At 42.8% G+C, this 17,705-nt stretch overlaps 4 protein-coding genes across 8 annotated transcripts in view; 3 read left to right on the forward strand and 1 right to left on the reverse strand.

Moving 5' to 3' along the window:
- Positions 1–7,628, reverse strand: part of pald1a (phosphatase domain containing paladin 1a) — a 48,150-nt gene extending 40,522 nt beyond the window's left edge. Inside the window, exon 1 of the mRNA XM_061756516.1 lies at positions 7,129–7,628. The gene's annotated coding sequence lies outside the window, so the exon portion shown is untranslated. The remainder of the gene's footprint in view (positions 1–7,128) is intronic.
- LOC133469444 (nodal homolog) lies at positions 2,209–5,669 on the forward strand. The gene is made up of 3 exons (XM_061756552.1): positions 2,209–2,669; positions 4,103–4,824; positions 5,381–5,669. Exons 1-3 carry the CDS (start codon positions 2,408–2,410, stop codon positions 5,531–5,533), a joined length of 1,137 nt encoding a protein of 378 aa, XP_061612536.1. The 5' UTR covers positions 2,209–2,407; the 3' UTR covers positions 5,534–5,669.
- On the forward strand, positions 6,079–10,086 carry lrrc20 (leucine rich repeat containing 20). Of its 4 annotated transcripts, none has more exons than XM_061756566.1 (5): positions 6,079–6,236; positions 7,975–8,068; positions 8,329–8,478; positions 8,561–8,728; positions 9,718–10,086. In XM_061756566.1, exons 2-5 carry the CDS (start codon positions 7,987–7,989, stop codon positions 9,852–9,854), a joined length of 537 nt encoding a protein of 178 aa, XP_061612550.1. In that variant the 5' UTR covers positions 6,079–6,236; positions 7,975–7,986; the 3' UTR covers positions 9,855–10,086. The 4 variants fall into 4 exon arrangements, with proteins under 4 accessions (XP_061612550.1, XP_061612552.1, XP_061612549.1 ...); XM_061756568.1 differs by having other exon boundaries at positions 6,080–6,236; positions 7,975–8,056; XM_061756565.1 differs by lacking the exon at positions 6,079–6,236 and adding an exon at positions 6,705–6,918.
- A 1,251-nt stretch (positions 10,087–11,337) lies between these two features.
- Positions 11,338–16,060, forward strand: ppa1a (inorganic pyrophosphatase 1a). Of its 2 annotated transcripts, XM_061756555.1 has the most exons (11): positions 11,351–11,706; positions 11,822–11,886; positions 12,839–12,892; positions 12,966–13,085; positions 13,219–13,305; positions 14,264–14,390; positions 14,460–14,587; positions 14,985–15,070; positions 15,292–15,361; positions 15,835–15,874; positions 15,949–16,060. In XM_061756555.1, the coding sequence occupies exons 1-11, from the start codon at positions 11,646–11,648 to the stop codon at positions 15,975–15,977; spliced, it is 867 nt and encodes a 288-aa protein (XP_061612539.1). In that variant the 5' UTR covers positions 11,351–11,645; the 3' UTR covers positions 15,978–16,060. The 2 variants fall into 2 exon arrangements, with proteins under 2 accessions (XP_061612538.1, XP_061612539.1); XM_061756554.1 differs by having other exon boundaries at positions 11,338–11,706; positions 14,264–14,587.
- Positions 16,061–17,705: the final 1,645 nt, after the last annotated feature.

Below are 17,705 nucleotides of genomic sequence, written 5' to 3' on the forward strand. Positions count from 1 at the left end.
AACACAAAAAAAGCAGAATCTGAGCGACCAATTCAACCGCAAGAGTAACTTTGGGGGGAAAAGGAAGATAAGAAAACAACAAATCCACTTGATTTAGAGAGCACTTTAACACCAAAGTGCTGTCCACATATCGAACATAAAACGAAGAAAATAAAATGGTATACAATTAATATGTAAGAAGAGCTGTTGTTTTCATTTGCAGTTTTTTTTTAAGCTAAAATTGCTTCATTTCAATGTGTTTATTCATATTTCAATTAATTGAGCTCATTAAATAATTGGTTCGTTTATTTTCCGTAAAACAAAAGGAGCCTTTTTTTAATGTGCATTCAACAATGTTGTATTTTTAGCAATTGGTAGATTAAAGCTAAATTATATACTTTGTGTGTAACTGTCACTTTTATTTCATTAGATTATGTATTCATTCATTTTTGTGGCCAACAAAACACAAAAATATTAGTAAAATTAAAAAATTGCATATAAATTGTATACGTTATATAATACAATAACAATACAAGACACTGTAAACATTTTTAATGAAATATTTTAGCTAACTAATCCTAGCTAAATTAGTACAAAATAAAAATAATTAATGTATACATCTTTTACATATGTTATGTACTTTTTTTATTTCATTATTAAGTAATCTGTTATTGAATGTTTTGGGTGACTAATAATATAGAAAAACAGTCAAATAAAGAATTTTGCATGTGCAGTCCCCTCCAAAAGTATTGAAACGCCAAGGTCCATTCCTTTGTTTTTGTTGGATACTGAAGACATTTGGCTTTCAGATCAAAAGATGAATATGACTTTCAGAATTCCAGCTTTGATTTCATGGCATTTACATCTAGAGGTGTTCCACAACTCAGGACAGAGCACCTTTTGTTTGAAACCACCCACTTCTCAAGGGAGCAAAAGTATTGGCACACGTGCCTGATGACTGTTGCCTTTTAGATTGATTGCTAAAACATTAGATAGTGCTCGTTTTTGGCTTTGGTTTTCACCTGTGAAAACTGCATTTGCTGTTAAGCAAACATGAAGACCAGAGAGGTGAGAGAAAAGCAAACCATTTTGAAGCTGAGGGAAAATTGATCAGAGCTAGTGCACAAACATTGGGCTTAGCCAATACAACAATTTGGAATTTGCTGAAAAAGAAAGAAACTACCGGCGTACCGAGCAACAGACATCGAACAGGTCGGCCAAGTGTATCGACAGCAGTTGATGAATATTGGGAGCGCAAAGAGAATCGGAAGGCCAGATTGGATTTTGCAAAGAAGTACAGAGAGTTTTCTGGACTGATGAGACCAAGATGAACCTCTAGCAAAGTGATGGAAAGGCCAAAGTAAGGAGAAAGAAAGCATCTGCTTGTGATCCAAAACACACAAGCTCATCTGTGAAGCATAGTGGACGCCATGTCATGGCTTGGGCTCGCGTGCCTGCGTTAGGAACGGGCTCACTCGTCTTGATTGATGATGGAACAACAGAAATAATTCTACAAAACCATTTTGTCTGGCCATTTACAGGAAAATGCATCCAAACTAATAAGGAAACGCTTCCTCGTGAAACAAGACAATGACCCAAAACACAACAAAGGACTTTATCAGGGTGGGGGGGGGGGGAAATGAGGGAAGGTCTTAGACTGGCCAAGTCAGTCACCAGACCTTAACCCAATAGAGCATGCATTTTACCTCCTGGTGAGGAGACTGAAGGGAGAAAGCCCCAGAAACAAACGAGAACTGAAAGAGGCTGCACTAAAGGTCTGGAAAAGCTTTTGAAATGAAGATGGTGAAGTCAGTGCGTGGCAGCCTTGATGCAGTTATTGCATGTAAGGCTTACGCCAACAAATATTCAATAATGTCTGTTCCAATACTTTTTGGCTCACTTGAAAAGTGGGTGGCTTCAAACAAAAGGTGCTCTGTCCCGAGTTGTTGAATTCTCAACTTTTGTCTGATATTCATCTTTTGATCTGAAACCCAAATGTCTTCCGTTTACAACAAAAAGCAAATGGATGGACCTTGCCGTCCCAATACTTTTGTACAGGACTGTATGCATTAAAAAAAAAATGTTAATGAAATAATTGGCTTGTGACTTCGAATAAAATAATATGAATTATTCTACATCTTTGGTGGTGCGTGGGCGTGGGGGGGGGGGGGGGGGGGGTGCTTGTAAACACGCAGCCCGGCGTCCTGATTAGCAGCTGAATGGCTGATGAGCTGTCAGGTAACACGTCTTAAGGACGCATGTCAACTTCCTTTAATGTTCTCAGCTACTTGTCGAACATGAAAGGAGGCGAGGAGGAGGTCCGGGGGTTCCGTGATGCATGGGGGCTGGGGGCGCGTCTGAGGGTATATAAGACACCCCTGGATTGAGATGTGGGGCCCGCTTGTTGTTATTGCTCTCGGGGACCGACATGCGCTCGTTGCGAGCCTCCCCGCTGCTGCCGGTCCTCCTCCTCCTCCTCCAGCGGACACGGGGAGTCCACCTGCAGCTCGCCCGCGATGGAGCTCGGCTGCACGGCATGCGGGAGCGCGGAGGAGCCGCCGCGGGAGCCGCAGGAAGCGGCCACCACCTGCTGCCCACCTACATGGTGCACCTCTACCGCAACTTCAAGGCCAACGCGTCGGACTCGGCGGAGAGGCGAGCGGACACAGTGAGGAGTTTGATGGCCAAAGGTACTCTTACATGTTATTTCAATCCAAAATAAAGACATTCGTGCAAAGGGGGGCGGGGGGGGGGGGGGGGATGCCAGACGAGCAGGGGGCTGCAATCCACATCCCACTCGGGGTGAGGATCAGCCAGTCTAATTCTCAAAGCAAACCTCTCTCGCTGCCTCCTTTTTTCTTTTTTTTGCCTAACTCGCACTTGTTGATTGACTGACCACCTCGCCAGACGCGCCCCCTCCTGCTCAAAACGCTCCTGCACGTGCAGGACCAAATCAACAAGTTCCCTTAGTTCTTTTTGTTCACACTTGTCCTGATTAGATTAGCGGCGCGGGGGGGATTTGTTGGCTCGCATTTCGCTGTGAGGTGTCAGCGCTCGGAGCTATTTGCTCGCAGGCCACCGAGGAGATGCGCAATATGCGCAATATGCGCAATACGCGTAAGCCAGATCGGCGAGATGGAAAACGGACAGCCGATTTGTTTGCTTAGTTAGTTTCGGGGCGGTTTGCTTTGAGTGGATTAAATTGATCATGTGATCAAATCTTGGAAGATGCTCTTTAATCCTTGAGATTAATTTGAACCAGAGCTGAATACTAATCGTCCCGTCCGAGATTTGCATCCCTGGTGGGCTTAACCTCTCAGCGTCAATGTTTCGTATGCAGCTAAATTGTTGCAATCATGAAGAGTGTATTGCCTGCCACAGAGTGTGCCGAAAAAGAGACAAATTAATAGTCGATATTGGACAGTCGGTGACGTTAACTTTCAAATAAACTAAAAACAATTATTTTAATAGTCAATTAATCGGTCTGGGTAATGAATCTTAAAAAAAAAAAAAAAAAAAAAAGAGACCATACCGTTGACATGATTTCAAATGGACAGTTCAGAAAATGCAAAAACATCAATTATGATTCAGTTCCACAACATCTGTCAGAATAGCGACAAAAATGTTGACCATCGATTTCCCAAAGCCAAAGCGCATCTTGCAAATATCTTATTCTGATTAAACGCAAACATAATCGGTCCGCTTTCGTGGAGGACTACAGAAATCGGAGAATTTTGACAGAGAGGCTGAAATGTGGATGTATAAAATGCAAGAAGCAATTTGTCTGTATTTAATTTCCATCATTTGGTCATCAGTTGATTATTTGTGTGGTTCATCTCAAACGAAGACTTTTGGGGAGAAAACATCCAAGGGTCCTCAAAATGTCATTTTGAGGACGCCATCGAACTCATTGCACGATTATTACATTTTCAGCACAATAACTCGTCACTGGAAGCAAATACATTAGCAAAGTCGCTTTTCTTTTTCCTTCCTTCCATCGTCCTCCCTTGCGCATCTGTCTCTCTCTCTTTCTCGCCATCGTATTTCCCTTCCTTCCTTCCTCCCTCCCTCCCTCCCCCGGACTTTCTACTGACTCGCCGTTTGGCGTCCGTGGCTCCGCCAGGTTTGTCTTATGGACTCGGGCGCTGGGCGGCCACGTTCGACCTGCACGCCCTGCTGCCCGACAAGCGGATCCAGGCGGCCGAGTTGAGATTGCGGCTCCCCCCGGGCGCCCCCGAGGCGCGGGTGGCCGTGTACCACCGGCACGGCCCCGGGTGCCACCCGGCGTCGGACGTCTGCCGCGAGGAGCCGCAGCGGGTGGGCCTGCTGGGCCCCTCCTCCCTGGTGTCGTCCTCCCGCAGCTGGAGGGTCTTCAACGTGACGGGCCCGCTCCTCGCCTGGCTGCGCGAGAAATCCTCGCTCGGGGTCCGACGCCGACGGCTCACCCGGAGGAGGACGGGCGAGGCGCCGCTCCCCGGATCGGGCTCGGCGGCCGACCGAGCCCTGCTGGTGGTCTTCTCGCGCACGGGCTCCGACCGGAGCCCCGAAGCCGAGGCCGGCTTGCTCCACACGGCCGAGCGCTCCAAGTTCTTGAGCCCGGCCGAGAGCGGGCGGCCGGCGCGGCGGGCCCCCGACGGGCGCAGGAGCAAGCGGGGTCAGAGGGAGCGGCCGAGCGGGGCCGACGACTCGCCGTGCCGCAGAGTGGACCTGCACGTGGATTTTCACCGGATCGGCTGGGGGTCCTGGATCGTCTTCCCCAAACGGTACAACGCGTACCGCTGCCGAGGATCCTGCCCGGGACCCTTGAGCGCAGACCTCAACCCCACCAATCACGCCTACGTGCAGGTGAGCGCCAACCGCCAGCACACCCTTTTTCTTCCTTCATTTGTTCTCATCCACCTTCTTTCCTTCAATCTATTCATCCGACCTTCCACCCATCCTTCTTTCCTTTTGTCTTCCCCCCTTGTTTAATGGAATCTATCCAACCAACCTTCTTCCTTTTCCCTCCTCGCTTCCACGTCAACCATATTTCCTTCCTTTCAACCCCTTTGTTCCTCATCGTCTTTCCTCCTTCCATTCTCCCCACCTCCTTTAGTCTCCTTTTCATTTCTTTCTTCCTTCTTCCTGCCTACCTTGCATGCATCTTTCCTTCCATATCCTCTTTCCTTTGGCCTTTCATACCATCCTCGTTTCCCTTCCTTCCTTTCCTAACATCCATGCCTCCTCTCCCTCCGGTATTGATCCCAATAAAGTTGCCTGGGGGAGTTAGCCTAGCGCGGCTGCGGCAACTTCACTGTGACTATTTCCCCCCATGGCTGATGTCACGTTGACTGAAAACGTCCACAGTAGCTCCACGCAGTCTCAAGCCCGCCTCGTGCTCTCTTGTCTCTTCCGCCCGCAGAGTTTACTCAAACATTACCACCCCGACCGAGCGGCCTCGCCGTGCTGCGCCCCCACCAGGATGAGCCCGCTGAGCATGCTCTACTACGAGAACGGCGAGATGCTCCTGCGCCATCACGAGGACATGATGGTGGACGAGTGCGGCTGCCAGTGAAGCGGACTTCAAAAAAACAAAAACAACACTTAGAACTGGAAAAGGGGGGAGCTCTTTTGTTGCCATGCACTGTATGATCATATGTAAACTAATGTATATTTATTGTGAATATTAAAAACAGTCGTATTTATGTACATCTTTGGCAAAGATGAGGTGTTCTGTCCTATTGTTCACCTCCATTTTGCAGCCGTGTCCTGTGCAGTTCTGCTTTCAATCGACCTTTTCATAATGTTTGTAAGCAATAAGCGCTCGATTAGTCACAGGCGGCAGAACACAGGTGAGTAGTGCTGAACGGAACTGAAAACAACAAAAACTTGCATGTGGGGTTCAAGGCCCAAACTGTTTTTCAAGCCATTTACGCCATTTTCTCACTTTCTCTGTCATGGTCACATGACATGCAAGAGTTCGGTTACGATACTTGAGCTTTTGCCGCCCGAAGCGCATGCATGACGTCGTGGTGAAAAGGAACTCCGACACAATGGAGAGAAAGCGGGAGACTAAACCCTGCACAATGAGTCATGCGGCCTCGAACCAAAAAGCATTGTTGCGCAGGGAAATCTAGCGAATGCTGTACGGTTGAGACAATACATCACTAAAGGCACGAGAGCCCACTGAATACAATTTACTGACTAACCAGAAACGTGCCACGGGGTTAGAGCTCAAGCAAGTCGGCTCACGGACACGAGTGGACCAGCACTGACAGGTAGGACCAGCGGAACAAACTGAATCAAAGTTAAACAAGACTACAATATAGTTTATAAACTAAAAAACTCTATACTATTATACGTGTTACGAGCCTAAACGCCTTTGTGTTGTTTATTTATATATATATATATATATATATATATATATATACATACACACACACACACGCGCGTTGGGCTGCGTTTACAATGCGCAGTTTTGATGCTGACGAGATGAGGACTAACGCAGGAAGACTCGAAATGTTTTTTTTTTTTTTTTTTAAACAATATTCAATGGCTCTTACTCGTTTTAAAGTATTTTTTTCGTAAAACATAACGCACGTAAAATGATGGCTGGAGCGGGACGACTGGAACTATATTGCAACTATGTTTCGTGTGTTACTGCCATGTTCTGTCAATTGTGCTCGGTGTTAAAAGATAACTTGATGTTGAATTTGCGCGTCGATGACCTTGCGCAATTGTGACGCTCACGAGCAGCCCTTTTGAAATCCCAACAATGTACCCGGCCTTTTTTTTTTTTTTTTTGCCCTAGTAGCCTAGCTTCCGAATGAAACATACAACGTGGAGTTGCTGTGATTTACTAACTACTTCGTCAGCATTTTCTGGCGAGCCGGTGACCGTTCTGGTGATTGGGCTAAAAATATCACGTGAGCTAACATTAGCTAGCGGCTGATTTCCAAGGTAAAAGAAAGTTTCTCCTCCTTTTTAACAAATACTCATGAATTACTGGCGATATACTTCCACGATGTGGCTCAACATGGTGTCGAATGAGTATCTTGGTATGAAATGATTAATTATTAACTAATTTCCAAACTTGGCCAGCAATGTGCACTATAAGCCACACCACTATATCATGTGTCATTGGAGTTTATTTTAGGAGTACGACCTTACCTTTATTTCCATGCATTGTGCGGGTTCGTTCGTTTTCGACTTTGTTTTCTCACGTTAAACGATGATGTGTGCTTAGCGGGTACACAAGTATTTCGTGATATTTAATTGTTCGGCACACAACAGAAGCAGGTCCATTTTTAAACCCAACAATGTTGTCGGCCCCTGTCGCCCATTAGGAGAATGCACTTCCGCTTCGGGGCACTCACTTCCGTTAAGTGTCTGCACTTTTATCTGAAGCGGATAGGACATATAATCAAGTGTAAATCAAACAAAGTAAATATTTAGTTATCTGCTTATTTCTGAAAATGTGAGCGAGCAGTTCTGCATGTCTGTCCCACTGTGATGTCACAGTGGGGGACATCACGTAGCCGGCACCGCCAACATGGTGTTTCTCAACCATCCTTGCTACAAGATGGCACAAAGCGCTACAGAAGCTCCTCCCTTCACTCCAACATAATTTCTTGTCACCAAGAACAACTTTTATATCAGTCAGGGCTTTGGCGCCATCCTGGAACATGTTTGGGTGTTTCAGAAAGAGCACAAAAACAGTAAATAGGTACATTTTTCAGTGAATAACACAGGATTGAAAAAAACCACCTGCGAAATGGTGAATTCGGGGAACACTATGCTGTTAAGAATATTGTCTATAATTCTTGATCCTCGGAGTATTTTGACAAAAGCTTGCCACAAACATATTATCAAGACACGTCTCCTTCAAGAATTGAAATAATTGTGCCATCTCGAAAGGACAGACTGAAGCACAATTAATACTTACTTTGCCATAATATTAAACAATAATATTTTGGTGACATCATCTACAATTCATGAAACCCTGCTCTGCCATAGGCGCATCACAAAATGGCGGAGGCGGTGGTCAACGTGGCCCGGAGGGTCAACGCAACCGTTGAGGAAGGACGAGATCACCTGGGTAAGCACAGAGGTGCAGCTCAAATTAATCGCTTCTCAAATTAATTGTGGTGATCGATGAATCTTTTCGAGCCCGCGTTGATCTTGAAATGTTCCAATTGCTCAGAATTTCACCCTCTCAACAGTAAATATTCTCAGTTGTTGTTGTATTCCATTTTTGGTGCTATTTTTATGTTTACCTGCAGGTGGCAGCAGCGGATGCCCTTCGTTTCCTCCAGTAACCGCAATTTGAACTCTTCTTGTGCTTCTCCATCTTTTTGCGTCTCCCCGCAGACCTGTCCAACTGCAAGCTCATCTCCTTCCCAGACGGCGTTTTCAAGGTTCTCAGCAGCGTGTCGGAGAACATCCGGGTCATTACCCTGGCGGACAATGAGATGAAGGCCATTTCCAGCAAGTTCTTTTCGACCTTCACACAGCTGAGAGGTGCCCTATTCAAGGCCAAATATTACTTAGAAGAAGTAGCTCTTACTACTAGACTTGTAAAAAAACCAAATACCGTTCGCAGAGTTGGACCTGCACGGAAACGTTCTGACCAAACTGCCCGACTGTTTGGAGGAAATGAAGCACTTGACCAGCATCGACCTGGCCAATAACAACTTCTCCGCGTTCCCCGAGAAGCTCACGCAAATAGCCACACTGGAGCGCATCAACCTGGAGGGCAACAACATCACTGGTAACGACACGCGCCAAAAATAATCAACATACAGCGTTGGGAAAATATTTAGACACCACTGCAAAATGATCAGTTTCTCTGATTTTGAAAAAATAAAAAATGGTCAAAATAGGTTTGGGAGGTCTCCATTTTTTCCAGAGCTGTATATTTATAGTGGATCCTTAAAGATAAAACATGGCCACTGTCATCAATTATATTGGCAATAATTATCCTTGAAGGTTTTTTTGTTGGCGGAGAAATGCTCTTTTAACGCTGAAATGGAGAGCATGCTGTAGTGCTGACATTTGCAACGCAAATCCAAAGCACCGCTCGAAATCGCTTAATGCTAACATACATAGAAAACACCATTGACATGCTAAAGGTTAGCAATGATAGTCACGCTTTTAGAAACCGAATATTTGAACACAAACAATTAAACGTGCATACCCTAGTCCCAAGGCGGGCATTGGATTGCAGCATTTGCCACTGTTTGCTAATTCTATGCTAAAATGTTCCTTGTTACTTTCGGCCCTGTTAATCAAATGGACTTTCAGCACAGTGATATAATGACAAAAAATAAATAAATAAATAATAATAATAATAATAAAGTTCCATGAGATGGGCCAATACACATTTTGAGTTCTTGCCAATGTGTGTATTATCAGATTTAGAGTAGAAAAATAAAAGACAGAAATGCAAGTCTATGGTGGTCCGAAACCTGACCCCCCGCAATGAACGATATTCATCCAAGAGCATAGGCGGGTAACGTTCTTTGGAAAAACAAAAAGTCATCAAATGGAAACGGCTATAGCATAGCATGAAGGCGAAAAATCCCTCGCTTATGACAAGAAAACAAGAAAGCTGTACATGAGTATGATAGTGACATCAAGTCCTTGTTTCGGCATCGTCCATCTCATTACTTTGGTGTCTTTGCAGCTGTCACGTTCTTGACGATTACCGGGCCAATCGTCCTTGTCGTAACCCGGCTATGTTGTCGTTCGCGCCCACAGAAATCCCGGTGGACAAGCTGTCCGCCATGCCCGCGCTCAAGTGGCTCAACGTGATGGCCAACCCTCTGGACGCAAACACGCAATCTGCTCTGACTTCAACGCGCAACTTTGAGATTTTATCGCAAAGGGAGTCGTAGTCATGTGATGCGCTGCGTGCCGCGTGCCTTGAAAAACTCCCTTTGATACTTTGGCCTGCTTGGAAACGAGCTTGTCCTTTGTATATGAAGATGGCCGACTGCTGCCGCACCAAACAACAACGCCGCATGGCACCCTCAACACCGGCATGAATCAACAAAAAAACATCTCGGGTGGGATATTTCTCATCGCTAATTTATTACTTTGGTTTTATAAAGGTATTTCTTCCTCCAATTTACAAATGTCATGTTGTTATTTGTCACTTTATGAACTTTACTAGACGGGAACGTCGCGGTCTTTCGTGGAAGAAATGTTTACGGAATATTAATCCTATTGGATAAAATTAGAGAATTGTACAAATTAATAGTAAACGCCTTACCCCTAACAGACTTTTTTGTATTTGTTTTATTTAGTAAGATTTTGAGATTTTTTTTTGCATCATTTTATATCATATATAAAATCATATTTCAAATTTAAAATCAATGGCATAACAATTAAGGCCTTTCCTCAATAAACAAGTTTTTAATTTCAAGTATTGAAATCTTTTTTAAAGATATAGATGGAAATGCATTGTACAAATAATAGTAAACACCTAATCTCTAATAGAAATTGTTTAAATTTCAGTTTATATATAAAAATCATATGCTGTAGAATCATCTCAATTTTACAATAATTTAAATGAGTTGATTTATAAAAAATAAAGACCTTCCCTCAATAATTGTTTGTTTTTAATTTAAAGTGTCAATACTGATTGGTGGGGGAAAAAATCTATTACGAATATGAATATTACTAGAAATGCATTAAACAAATTAATAAATGCCTAATCCCTAATAGAAATTGTTTAATATTAGTAACATTTGTAGAAATGTTATATATGAAACTTGTCATGTAATCATGTAATTTTAAAGTAAATTGTTAATTTGTTGAACAAAAAGTTTCAATCCAAAAATAATAAGTAAATGGCCAATCCTTAGCTGAGATTGTTTACATTTATTGGAAGAAAATGTACTCATAAACTTGTGGGTCTGTTATTTTTTGAATCAATTCAAAGTCAATTCATAAAAATAAAGACCACCACAAAACCAATTCCAAATGAATAGGAAAGGCTTTATAATGGAGATTATTTGATCGGCATTGCATTTGTACAAACAAAGGCTTTGTCCATCCACTGGCTGCAAATCTGCCCACCACACAATAAACCAACGCCTTACCCCTGATAAACTCTCTGAAGTTGAGCAACACGAAGCAACATGATACTTGACTCAAAATGACAGCAAATATTTTTGCTGCTCTGTAAGACGTGGAAACTCTCCACACAGCCCAAAATAACGACATCAAACTATAGAAGGGCCAGTAAGTCGCTTATCAAAAGGTTGCAGCAAAACTCCCGAGACAAGAAGAAGTGGGCTAATCGGCCCCTTAATTGGTTTACGGCGCACGTCTTTTAAGTCGGGGCAAGAAGAAGTGGGCTAATCGGCCCCTTAATTGGTTTACGGCGCACGTCTTTTAAGTCGGGGCCATCTGGTTTTGTCGGAAAGGGCCTCTTCTCGAGAGCCTCCGGGCACATCAACAAACATCCAAATATTGAAATAAATGCACAAAAGCCTTGGAAGTTGCTACGCAGGCCTCAGACTTGTGTCTACAAGTGAAGTACTTCTGTTTTCAGGCACGTTGTTGTGCATTTTCTGTGACGCTTGACGGTCACGTGTTAGCCTGTTGTCAGGTGGCGTCGGCTTAGGCGGCCGCGCGGTCTGTCGTGCCCGCTTTATTCGCGGACGAGAGAGGTCACCGCCATGAGCTTCGGCACCGAGGAGCGCGGCCCGCCAAACACGCAGGACTACAGGATCTTCTTCAGTGAGCGTTCACATCAACGAGCATGCGTCGCCGCTGTTATTTCGTTTGTCACTTTTGCAAATCAGACGTGTTATTTCTAACGCTTTGAACGTGAACGTATTTCTTATTTGCACAGAGGACGCGGCGGGCCGATATATTTCCCCCTTCCACGATATACCCATCTTTGCAGATGAAGCCCAGGTGAGAGACAAATCATCAACAACTAATCGAAAACGATTTAGCCAATCGATGAATCCTTTTTGGGGAGCTTGTTTATATTAAAGTTGTCCAAATCCTGGGAATTTCAGTCCATAAATATTCTTCATGAAAGTCAATTGATTACCTTTTGTGTTGAATCAAAACATTTGCCTTTTTATTTTGGAAACATTTTGCCAATTTTGTGACGGACGTTGATGACCTAACCAGGAAGTGAATCCTAATCGATTTGTTTGTTCATTTTCTATTTGAAATAACATCCTGTTTTTGCTTAAAGGGATGGCAATTTACCAATGTTTTTTTAATCCGATTCGTCGTTTAATTGAAAAAAATTGACAGAATAATCAATCATTTAAAAAAATCATCAGTTGCAGCCCTACGGTCCGAGTTAAATTTGAGCCTTTTATTAAAAAACGAAATGTCATTTTTCACCCTGAAATTTGATGAGTTTTCCTAAAGTAACCTAAAATACACCAAAATGTAAATCGTGTGTTAAATGAAGGAAACATGCGCCAGTATAACAACGTAAGAAATACACTTTTCCTTTTCCCTGCAACATCGGTTAAGGATGAATCATGTATGATAATAAGCACTTAACACCATGCCCTGTAGTTGAATTTAAATGAGAACTGATCAAATCCTAACATGCTAACGCATAGCAAGACAGCAACTTGAGTACAAAAAAAAAGTGCAAATCCAGATCAATTGTGTTTAGGTATTTTTTTTTTTTTGAATGGAAATTGCTAAAACGCTAATCTGTTGACAGTTGGTATGCTAACGCGTAGCAAGATAGCGATCTCAGTCGAAAAAATTGCTGAGGCACTTAATGCCACACCCTGTAGTTGGCTCCTATTTTAAACACGGATTAATAGAAAGCTAACATGCTAGCAGTTGGTTCACTAAAATGAAATAATCACTTCTAAAATTCGTCTGGCAGAACATTTTTCATGCCGTTGTGGAGGTTCCAAGGTGGACCAACGCAAAGATGGAGGTACTGTCCGTTACTGTCCATCTGAAATCATCTTGTCGCCATCCTCCTCCTAAATCTTTGTTTTGCCTTCCAGATTGCCACCAAAGATGCTCTCAATCCTCTGAAACAGGACGTGAAGAACGGGAAGCTTCGCTACGTGGCAAACGTGTTCCCGCACAAAGGTTACATCTGGAACTACGGCGCCATCCCGCAGGTACGTTCACGATGCAGTAACGGCGGCAACGCTCCACCAGCCAGACGCAGTACAGTAGCTCCAAAAAATATATATAATATTTCATGATATCTTATAACAAAGAAAAAGCCTCGTGTGTTTTGTGTTTGGACAGACATGGGAGGACCCTCACCACCGAGACGCCGACACGGGTCGCTGCGGGGACGACGACCCCATCGACGTATGCGACATCGGCGACAAGGTACGAGCCCCGCCCCTCAAGGGCAGCTATTGGACGGCTGGCCACATTTTGGTCATTTCGTTTTGAACGCAGACAGATGGCGCAAGGTCATTCGTAGATGACATTTACTGTCATTTTAAAGAAAGAAAAAAAATACTTCCTTTCAACAATAATATAATTCACTCATTTTTTTCTGTTATTTATAATTAATTTAATTGTAATTATTAACCAATTATTTAATAAGATTTTAGACGTATATAAAATATTTATTTTGTAATATTTGTTGGATGAATTTAGCCATGTTTCCCTGAAATTGGTTAGTTAAAATCATTGTTTTGTTTTGAACATTGAATTTTTTTTTCACAGCAACATGATCGCACACAGTTTCTTTGATATATATATATATATATATATATCAATGTTATTTTTTCTGTTTTACAGCTATGCCATTGAACAATAATTTTTTTCCCCCCATTCATCTTTTTGAAATAATTTGGTAAATTTTGAACATTTCTACATACTGTATTTTGTTTTATTTAAATTCTTATTTTATTATTAATTAGTGATTCAATTGTTTTAATTGATTATAAATAATGAAATACAAAAAAAAAAGTTTAAGATTTTTTAGCTTAAGCGTAAATGAATTTGTAAATCGTTTTATTCAGTAAAATAATTGTACTAATGGGGTCATTACAATGACATTAATGATAAACCATACAACTTAAAATCTAGCATGAATTATCTTATTGATAAAATAAATTTTTTTACATATTTTTTACTTGATTTATTTATTTAAGAATGGCCTGGCCCATCTGTCCGTTTTAAAAATCAAATGTCTCGAGCGCCACAGTTTTCCCACCCCTGATGTAATGTAAAAAATATTTGAAAAGAAGAATAAATACATGTTACTTGAGCAATTTTTGTCGAAAAACGACCCCTCGATGGTGTAAATGCTCGGTTGTCAAACGTCCTCCCTCAGGTGTGCACCCCGGGGGAAGTGATCCGAGTGAAAGTCCTCGGCACGCTGGCGCTCATCGACGAGGGCGAAACCGACTGGAAGGTCATCGCGATCAACGCGGACGACCCCGAGGCCGGCCGCTTCGACGGTAGGCGCGACCGTCGGATGAGCGCCGGGCGCCGAACCGCTACGTTTGTCCGTTCCGCTCTCCCCGCAGACCTAGACGACGTCAGGCGACTCAAGCCCGGCTACCTGGAGGCCACGTTCGATTGGTTCAAGCGATACAAAGTCCCCGACGGGAAGGCGGAAAACCAGTTTGCGTTCGACGGACAGTTCAGGGACAAGGTAAAGAACGTGCGGCGGTGCCTTGACTTAAAGGGACAGTATGCAGTTTTCAAACTGCTAGCAGGATTTGTATGTAGCCTCTTGGCTAGTTCTCCTCATATTGAGTCGGTTTTAAAAGAAGAATTTGAATTAAATTGGAGGCTTTAGATGAAGCCAGAGAAGCGTGGTTTTAATTTTAATAATATTGCACTGTCAGGTTATACAGAAAGTTTCGGCGTACCGTATATGACAAAAAGTGTTCGTTCATTTTCCGTAGCGCTTATCCTCACTAGGGTCGCTTTTTAATTGTTTTTTTTTGTAACTGCAAACTACACGTCTAAGAGTCCAATTTGTTCCATGACTGCGCTCGCAACTCAATTTAGTGGGAACACTTTTGATTGTTTGTCGCGTGTCTTAGGACTTTGCCTTGGAGACGGTGAAAAGTACGCACCAGTTCTGGAAAGCGCTCATCTCTCGGGAGACCGCCGCTGGCGAGTTGAGCTGGTGAGCAAGCTCCACCCACCCACGCCGACGCCAAAGATTCCCTAAAGCAGTCCATTCCCCGAGCAGTGTGCCGCGGGAAAAATTAATATTCGCTACAAATAATAACACGTCATCTTTGTTCGTCTATTTATGCCAGTGACATATAGTGACAGGCAGAACAATGAAATGCTAATTTTATGACTCAATTTGAATCTTTTTTTTTTGTTGTTATTTTTGATCAGCATGAACACAAGCGTCTCCGAGAGTCGATTTTGTTGCTCTGCCGAAGATGCCGCCGCCGTGGTCGAGTCGGTAAGAATGCAAAGTTTCCGTGTGACGATTGCATGTTTACCGGAGTAGCCGGAGAAAACTCCCGTGAGCGCAGGTCAGCTGGCTCGCGTGGCTTTTCTCCGGGTACTCCGGTTCCTCGTACATTACAAGAACAGGCTTCTTATGCTCAGTGAAGACTCGAAATTGTGCTTCGGTGTGAATGTGAGCATGATTGACTGTCAACCCTGAGATTGGTTGCAGTATAGAAAATGGATGAATTGCTGGCAACAAAAGTGAGTATACCCCTCAGTGGAAAGGTACAACTTGGGCCCAAAGTGCCGATATTTTGTACGTATATAAATCTACACATCTTTTTATTTATGCACATTTTTGTCTTATTCTATAAACACCTGATAACGTAGCTCCCAAATTCCATATGGAAAAAAAATAGCATGATAACTATATTATCGCATATTTTCTCAAGTGTGACTTGATTTTCTATGAACCATTTGCAGGCTTGTGCTTTTGGAGCTGCAGAGCCCATCCCCACTTCTGGTGCGTATAAAGTACAACGTGCCCGTTCGGTTTGTTTCTCACAAGATAATGTGCTTTCTTTTTTGGTTTTTCAGTTGACAAATGGTTCTACTATGATAAGTAAGGACACTTTGGAAGGGAAATCAGTGACTTCCTGTCAACACTTTCATGCTTTTCGTCACCACAATAAAATGACATTAAACCACATTCTGTGTGTCATTCTTGATCAATAAATGTATGTTTATTATGTTACTAATAAACTATCGTATACATGCAAACTTGGTCCAAACTGGATGTGGTGGACAGTAACGAGATACAAATAGTTTATTACCGTACTTAAAGTTTTTTTCAAGCATCTGTACTTCAGTATTTTATTTTTCTGACAACTTTTGCTTTTACTCCCTTTATTTAAATATAGATGTTTACTGTTCTATTCTGTCTTTTTTGTCAAAGTAGGCTTGTTAGACGGAAACTACAAAAATATACATATATTTAAGTTATCAAAACGGGTACTGTATATAATAATTGACAGTATCCGGTTTGCTTTTGTACATTTCAGTCTTTACTTGCACTTAAAAGGAGTTTCGAATCCGGACCTTTTTCCTTTCTACCTTCTGTACTTCTACTTAGGTACAGAGAGTGAGTACGGTTTTGTCCACCTCTTTAATAAATACAAACGCAAAAATGGAGACTTTGTGACGTTGGCTCTCCGTCATTACACGAACAGGACGAGGGAAAGGGAGGAGGGCGCTCGTGAGTTCACGTGAGTCATTTTACGAACCGAAGAAGATCTCCGCTTGACTGTTTCCGCGGACCATTGACGAGGTGACGTCATTCAGAGTATAAACCACTTGTTGAAAAGAGACAACCAAACGCATTATATTCACTTAAATTTCAGTTTGACACTCCCTATGAATAATTAGCAATCGACAACAAGCTGAGCAGTGTTCGCTCGGGCTAGCTAGCTCCCCATGTACAGTAATTAGCATCATCATAAATAAACATTAACGAGCACAACCAGACAAACCTGCTCGCTTGAACGCCAAACATGTCTTAATTGGTTTAATTAGTCTCCTGAAACGCCAAACATGTCTTAATTGGTTTCATTAGTCTCCTGAAACGCCAAACATGTCTTGACTGTGAGAACGTACCAAGTGACGTCATCGTTCGCATCAACGTTGACAAGCGGCTACTGTTGCGTTCCGGTAACCTCGAAAAAATGACAACTTCGAGATAGTAACGGTGTCACAGAGTGTTGAGTGAGCCAATAAACTAGAATGTACCAAAAAATTTACTGGTTGTATAAAGTGTAATTGTTTTAATTTGTCTTTGTTCCAAACGACTGGAACACTACAACTCACCTCATTCATCCCAATATCATCGATTAAAAGTGAGTGAGCGATACTGTGCATATTTTTTTAAACCTGTTATGAACCTTTTATTGATCAAATGCTTTAATGTACGGGTATTATGCAAATATGTAACTTTAGCACATTGTACAGTTTGTTTCGTTTGACGTTCATCACCTTCGACCTCGGAGGACACGTGCGAGGTGAGGTGTGATTGGCTTCCGCCGGGGCCAGCGAGACCTTCTCAGACGCACTGGACTACATTCGCAATTTAAATTTCTTGAAATCGTTCGAATTATTCCGAACCAGCCATTCCACTGATTTTCAGCGTGGTACGAGGGCTCCCTCTAGTGGCCTGCAAAAGTATCGCTGAATAAAACTTCAAACTGTGTGTGGAATAGTTGCTTCATTTAAAAACAAAAACAAAAGAGCGCAGTCCATTTAAGTACAGTTCAGCTGCGTAGAATACATTGACATTTATTCCTGTGTTGGCAGCTCGACGG

Source organism: Phyllopteryx taeniolatus, chromosome 19 (assembly GCF_024500385.1).
Source record: "Phyllopteryx taeniolatus isolate TA_2022b chromosome 19, UOR_Ptae_1.2, whole genome shotgun sequence".
Taxonomy (NCBI): Eukaryota; Metazoa; Chordata; class Actinopteri; order Syngnathiformes; family Syngnathidae; genus Phyllopteryx; species Phyllopteryx taeniolatus.

Excerpts from the sequence above, each read along its gene's own strand:
- lrrc20 (XM_061756566.1), top strand. The coding sequence starts at position 7,987 with ATGGCGGAGGCGGTGGTCAACGTGGCCCGGAGGGTCAACGCAACCGTT. Across the intron at positions 8,069-8,328 it reads TCACCTGGGTAAGCACAGAG|ACCTGTCCAACTGCAAGCTC; the intron begins GTGCAGCTCAAA and ends GTCTCCCCGCAG. Across the intron at positions 8,479-8,560 it reads GACCTTCACACAGCTGAGAG|AGTTGGACCTGCACGGAAAC; the intron begins GTGCCCTATTCA and ends TACCGTTCGCAG.
- ppa1a (XM_061756554.1), top strand. The coding sequence starts at position 11,646 with ATGAGCTTCGGCACCGAGGAGCGCGGCCCGCCAAACACGCAGGACTAC. Across the intron at positions 11,707-11,821 it reads GGACTACAGGATCTTCTTCA|AGGACGCGGCGGGCCGATAT; the intron begins GTGAGCGTTCAC and ends TTATTTGCACAG. Across the intron at positions 14,588-14,984 it reads ACGGACAGTTCAGGGACAAG|GACTTTGCCTTGGAGACGGT; the intron begins GTAAAGAACGTG and ends CGCGTGTCTTAG.
- LOC133469444 (XM_061756552.1), top strand. The coding sequence starts at position 2,408 with ATGCGCTCGTTGCGAGCCTCCCCGCTGCTGCCGGTCCTCCTCCTCCTC. Across the intron at positions 2,670-4,102 it reads GAGGAGTTTGATGGCCAAAG|GTTTGTCTTATGGACTCGGG; the intron begins GTACTCTTACAT and ends TGGCTCCGCCAG. Across the intron at positions 4,825-5,380 it reads CCAATCACGCCTACGTGCAG|AGTTTACTCAAACATTACCA; the intron begins GTGAGCGCCAAC and ends TTCCGCCCGCAG.